This window comes from Caenorhabditis remanei, chromosome IV (assembly GCF_010183535.1).
Source record: "Caenorhabditis remanei strain PX506 chromosome IV, whole genome shotgun sequence".
Lineage (NCBI taxonomy): Eukaryota > Metazoa > Nematoda > Chromadorea > Rhabditida > Rhabditidae > Caenorhabditis > Caenorhabditis remanei.
Window position 1 is genome coordinate 20275561 of NC_071331.1, and position 6492 is coordinate 20282052.

The window sequence follows — 6492 nt, forward strand, 5'->3', positions numbered from 1 at the left end:
TGATGGTTCATATTTTCTCTTCATATCCGTTCTTGCGTGGTCTTTGGTCACTTCTTCTCCAAGAAATATACTTTCTGGTTTTTTCTTTTTCGTCTTTGGCTCAAGACTAGTTGGTGGAGGGGGTCCTCCTGTTGAATTGTGAGTGTTTAGCGTTTTGCGTTTCATAACTGAAAAAGAAAAGATGAAGAAGGATGAATAAACGGACGATACGAAACGAGAAAAGAAATGAGAAATGAGAGCTTAAAAATAGGTCACCATTTACCATGCGGTAAAAAGATGAGAATGAGCCACAGATTATGAATATCTCAAATCACTCTCTGCAAACGTCAGCTGTTACTTTTTGGTTGATGACGTCATCACTAACTTTTATTTTGTTTTCTTCGTCTCTCCTTTTCATACTCTCTCGTTCTATGGTTTTAACCGTCACGCAAAATTGTCATTCGTGATTTATTACGTGATAGTGGTAGGTGACCTGTTTCTGAGTTCTCTCTTTTCTATAATTGTTTTCCAGAATTTCTAATGCCTCCAAAACTATCCGGTAACCGTGGCAAACGATGTAACTGTATGGACCCTCTTCGTAATATTCGATCAAAATATACAAGTCAATGTAAGATGTTTCGTACTTTTCGTGAAATAAGATATCGTGGTGGTTTGGGCATAGAATGTGGACTCCTGCAGGATTCGGAAACTTTACGGTACAGAATTGCTGACCAATTGGCAAAAGATGAAGCAATTTTCTACTATAAGGACGGTCGAATTCTTGAATACTGTGAAGTGATTACAAAATGTCCAAGTGAAGTCCCCTCGATCCAAGACGGTGTTAACTTGCTTGAATTTTACAACAGCAGGCTCAAGGAGAATATTACTGATGAACAATTTGTTGTGATGGATAAGCAAAGGATATACTATCCTATTTCTGAACTGTTTATTGCCAAAGTTCCGTAAGTGATCATCGATATATTTGTTAACATTTCTTCAAATCTTTCAGAACACCGTGCTCCTCATGTAAAAACTTTCCACACTCCACAACAACCATCTTTCCAAGACTATTTTTCCAAAACTATCTTTTCCCAGATCGAATGAAGCCGCGGATACCCGGAAAGTCTAAATAATAATATTCTATGTTCGTCTCCAATGTCTATATATTTTTTTTTTTTGGATGTAAATTATTTTAAAACGGTAAAATGTTGAGAATTAATGAAAAAACAATAAAATTTTAATCACTAGCATTTGAATGTGACTCACAAGCATGAAAGCGTCTTCTCTGTGGATGCGTCATACATATGTCAAATGAGAATTTTCAACCGGTGTATGAAAAAAGATCCCCTTGTAAGAGAATAAACCACACTTACTTATGCCCTCGACTCGCACAATCCTTGCCTGGTTGTGTGAGGTGAGGAGTCTCTCACAATTTTAACAACATAGAAGATAAAACAAAAACTTTTTACCCATCAGGTTTTACATGATTGTGCCTTTCCTACAATCATCATCATCAGATCAAACATTGAGTGAAAATTGATAAAAAGCCTGGCCATGAACTTGACAAAACGTGTAAATTTGGAGATCTGTCCTATGTGCCTAGAACGCGCGAGAACCTCCCAAAAACATGGACTCTGTGGGCCTCACATTACCCACACTTGATGTTCACATGACGGAAAGTCAGGTCTACGGGTCACGGATCAAAGTTTAATGATAGTGGGTGGTTTCGTCTATCTAAGCAACCTTGAATCTGGCCCCAGATCTCACAGAAGAGAACCCCATGGTGAAATTAACTACATCTGAGGATAGGCTGGGCGGTGTGAATTTAACCATATGACCCAATAGCTAGAGCCAGCTGGCGCACCTTCGACGTCTTTTTGAGCTCCTATTCTGAGCCAGTGAGCGTGTGAGAATCTACTGAGCCTAGTATTTGATTGTAGGTGACTGGTCAACTCACAACATAATATCTCGTGGTAAAATTATCACCATTAGGAGTGTGGTTCAAATGCGGTTAATTTACCCATATGACCCTATAGTTTAGGTCCCCTGGAGCATCTTCGACACATTTTTGAGCTCTTTTTGCTCAAGCTCTGGTCAGCTCTCTGGCCAGTCTTCAATCTTGAGTCATACGCTAATGCCATCAGTCACAAAATCTCATGGTAAATTTGACGACATGGTGGTAAATTTCACCTACCAATCTACTCATAATAAATTGAAAATTTTTATTAAAGAGCATTGAAAATCGACATAGAAATTTTAGAAACTTTTGTAGAAGCTTTGATCTTTTGATAATCGCATTGTACCATGTTTCAATGAATTCTCAGTTAGAAGGGTTGTTATACTTGAAGAATTCCATATGTTATCTGATTTCTCGGACCCAACATTCTATCGACGTCTCGATTAAATCCAAGTTGATGAAGAATGAGAGGAACGCAGAAAGCTGGAACAGAAAATGTTGAAAATTTGAAATTGCACCTGAAACAAAAAACTAACTTTCCAGAAGAATTTCCTATCGAGAGAAGACGGCCATCCGGTAGAGAATGTACGATAAAAACTGAATTTCCTCTTCTCCTTTCTTTCTCGAAGACTAGTTCCAACTCATTCATCGTGGCAGCAGGTTTTTCAAATCAATTGGGGCAAGGTCAGCCTATAAAAATAATATTGGTTTTACTGAAAATACAGAAAAGTTCGCGGGAAAATTAGCCATGATGAAACTAATATAAAAATTGAGTTTTTTAGGCAGGTTCTGGGCTTTTAGTTCCCACCAAAACGTGGTAGCCGAGTTAGTGAAATCTTGACCAAAATATTTTTCTGTTTCAAAAAACAGTAAAATGTATTTATCTTTATACATTTCGATAATAGTCCGAATTTACAAATCCAATAAACAGAAAAAAACGATTTTGAGTATTATCAGAATAGAATTCACTAATGAAGTTTCAGTAATATTAATTCTGTTCAAATGTGGAAACTGTTATTCCGAAATGAGTATCCAACGTTCACGCAGGTCTCCTAAAGTTGTCGTTTTCAGGTGAAAATTCAAATTTTACTGTTTCAAATATATTGTTTTTGATATCGAAGGATATTTATTTGATCGGGAGATAATTATTCTAGTTTTCAAAATGAAAAAATAAGTATGAAAGAAGGCGATCGTTCTGTCATCAAGCAAAAAAATATTTGTTCGATTAAAATCCGAAATATTTTCTGTTTCTGAGAACAAATTTCTTATTTCAACTATGTTTTTGTGTAGTTTAGTTTTTAGGTAATATTTATGATAACAAATAATAATTGAAGCCACATCATCATTTGACTAAAACAACCTCTTTACTGTTTCAAGCCTATTAAGTAATATGTGAAATTTTAATTATATAATTTCATAGGAAGTCTATTTTTCATAATTTTGTTCAGCCAGTTATAACACTTGCAGAAATGAGATAAATCACTTTATAAGTTTCTTTTTATAAATATTAGCTCGGCACAGTTTTTATCATTGCGTCTCTAATAATGAGAGGATTCAAGAGTAAATGTGACAGCAAAAAGTTTTCAGATCAACCGTTGATATCGAATTGTTGTAATTGATCAAAAGCCACACGTATATTTTCAGAACAGTAAACGGAATTCAAATATTTTTTTCTTGCGAAAGACTTTTTTCAAAATTCGATGATAACAAAACTCATAGAATTTGAAAATATTCAGCATTCAGATTCTATAACTGATATTTATAGTTGAGCATAATTACACACAAAAACTGCACGACAAAGTTCCTTTTTTTGAGTCTCTACTCACTTTTTTTCTTGAGACAAGCGAAATTGTTCGGATTGAGATAGTATGTTTTCAGTAACTGTGGAAGGTGCCAAACGCTACAATACGACGGTATTTTGTCTCGTCTTTTTCATAATATTTTGTATTGTTATTTGCATGAAATAGTAGTTGTTGATCAACAATTAAAGGTTCAAAAAGGTAAAAATAAAATGCAAATTACCAGCGGCGGAAAAGAATGAGTATTTTCTGTTTCACAATTTTTTGTTTCAACAGAAATTTAATTGATAAAGGAGATTTTTAAAAATACTTTTAATTGCATGAATGAAGTTGACAAAATAAAAATTAAGAAACGCCTGTATTAAATTCAAAAATGTACTTCTTCAACATTTGTTCGTTCATATTTTTTGAATGCACTTTTCATAACGTAGAAGAGAACTTACAACAGTTTTTCTTGTTTCAAAATAATCTTTTATTTCGGGTTCAGGATTTTCCTTCAATGCGTTCAGAAGTTTCAAAATGAACTAGCCTTAATCCTGATTTTTTGTCTGAAAAACTACTGTTTCATGAAACCTCTATACTTCCAATGATCGAAATTATCTCTAGTAGGTTTCATCATCAAATCTCAAAAAAGACAAAGAAAGTACAATCATTGTGAAAATAAACAGCCTATAGTAGGTAGTGATTTTTCGTGTTGGAGACATTATGAAAAAAATATATATTGTTTTTGTATTTAAAAATTGTCTGTTTCAACAAAAATTATTTTACTCCAAGAAACAATTTTGAACAATTTCATAAATGAACTGTTTCAAACAAAAATATTCATGTAGAATACAAATTTTCTTTTAATAAATGTCTACTCCTGACTCTTATTTTTCCTGATTCAATTTCCACTATTTCAATATAATTTTCACATGGGGGAAAATAATTGCCTTTTGATTAATTGAAAATGAATGTTCTGTTCGAACAAAACGTTTACTGTTTCAAAAACATGTCAATCTACGCCCCCGACCTAATCTGAATTCGATTGAGACAATAAATAGAATTACTGTTTCCAGAAATTGATTTATTCTAAACACTCAATAAGACACCTGGTTTTACAGTTAAAGGCCGTGTTCGTGAACAGATAATAATGAAATCTGATTACAATTATTCCATATATTAAATGAAAAAAGGTTTCTCATCATGGTTTTAATATTTCATTCGGGAAACTGTGAGTTCATTGAACATTTTTTACACAAAAATTATTCAATTTAGAATACTTAAAATAGGTTTCTCATTATAGTTTTAATGTTTCATCCGGAAAATTGTGAGTTTACTTTTTATTTTCAACAAATTGGTTTAATTCTGAAATAGAATTTTTTACACTAACTGCGTTGACTCAACTTCTCAGTCTTCAATTTTACTATTTCACAGAAACTATTTGTAACTAAAATTTTATAGATGTTTTCAATGTTATATGGTATCAAAGTTTCTATATAGTCATTATTTCATAACTCAAAGTTCACTGTTTCAAAAAATTCTTTAGCTGTGAAAACAAATATTTTTCGCTTCTGCAATAATTTTTTTAATAACTGTCGAACTTCATTAGTTTACAGAACAAAAACACCTGGCTCATGATTTTTCATATTTCAAAATTTACTGTTTTCAGAAAAATTCTTATCTGGTAGTGAGGAGAGTTTATTAGTCGTTCGGTCACAACATAAAGCTAGAGAAACTCAGTTCCAAAAAAATGTTGTTTCTATGAAATTATATACTCATGATACCAAAACCACTCATTTTTTGCGATTTTTACCTTTGAAAAATAAATATATTGCACACTCCGAAAAGAACTGCAAAAAACATGAAGATGATTTTTTCACGATCTATCTTATGGCCCAGAAAACTGGCATCTTGGTCAAAAATTGACTTTTTGATACGAGGAACCGATTCCGTCGTCTGGAAACCTGAAAATTCTGCATTTTCAGTGCAAATAAAGAAAGAATTGAATTAAAATCTGAAAAAATCGGCTTCAAGTTTCTTGCAGTCATTTTTCACTGTGTGGGAGACCGTGAATTGTGAATTACTCTTTTTCAATTTCAATATTCACTGTTTCAACATACAGTTATCATTCAAAAACATGTCTATCTACAGTCGATGCCACAATTTCTACAATACATTTTTAGAATTTTCTGTTACAAAGTATCTTAAGTACTGTCAATGAGTGGAACATTAAATGTTTTTGTATAAGGTTCGAAGAAAAAATAATTCCCCCTTGAAAATCGGCATTTGAAGAAAAATTGACCTCACTAATGACAATCAAAGCAAAGTTATGTCATTCTGGTTACTTTTTTGGCAGTGTAACATCATGAGATTAAATAATTTTAGATTGCAGGATTGTGAAACAGTGAGCATATTTTGATAAATAAGGTACAAAGCGGTTTTCCAGATTAAAATGTAATCTGATATCAGAAGCCAACGATTTGACACTCCGCTTGACTAGAGACTACACAAAACACAAGGATGCGATTCTTATTGAGCAGTAAGTTCGCAATTTTTGCTGTTACAGGGGAAAAGAAAAAAAAATATGGTTTTAGGTTTTGTTTAGTTTTTGATAGGTTATTGATATTTCATAATTATGGAATAATGTAACTGTTTCAGAGAATATTAGTAAAATGGAAATTTTGAGTTTTGTTCGTTTTATATGAAACGACAATTGAGAGCCGGGAAACTCAAGTGCTTTTATTCATTTCGAATAATTTTGTATTTCAATCCACA

General features: G+C 32.8%; 1 protein-coding gene across 1 annotated transcript; it reads left to right on the forward strand.

The window, feature by feature from the left end:
* Positions 1–519: 519 nt before the first annotated feature.
* GCK72_015369 (uncharacterized protein) lies at positions 520–1112 on the forward strand (the record flags this gene model as incomplete). Its single annotated transcript, XM_053730818.1, has 2 exons — positions 520–941; positions 989–1112. 2 exons carry the CDS (start codon positions 520–522, stop codon positions 1110–1112), a joined length of 546 nt encoding a protein of 181 aa, XP_053585590.1.
* Between the last annotated feature and the right edge of the window lie 5380 nt (positions 1113–6492).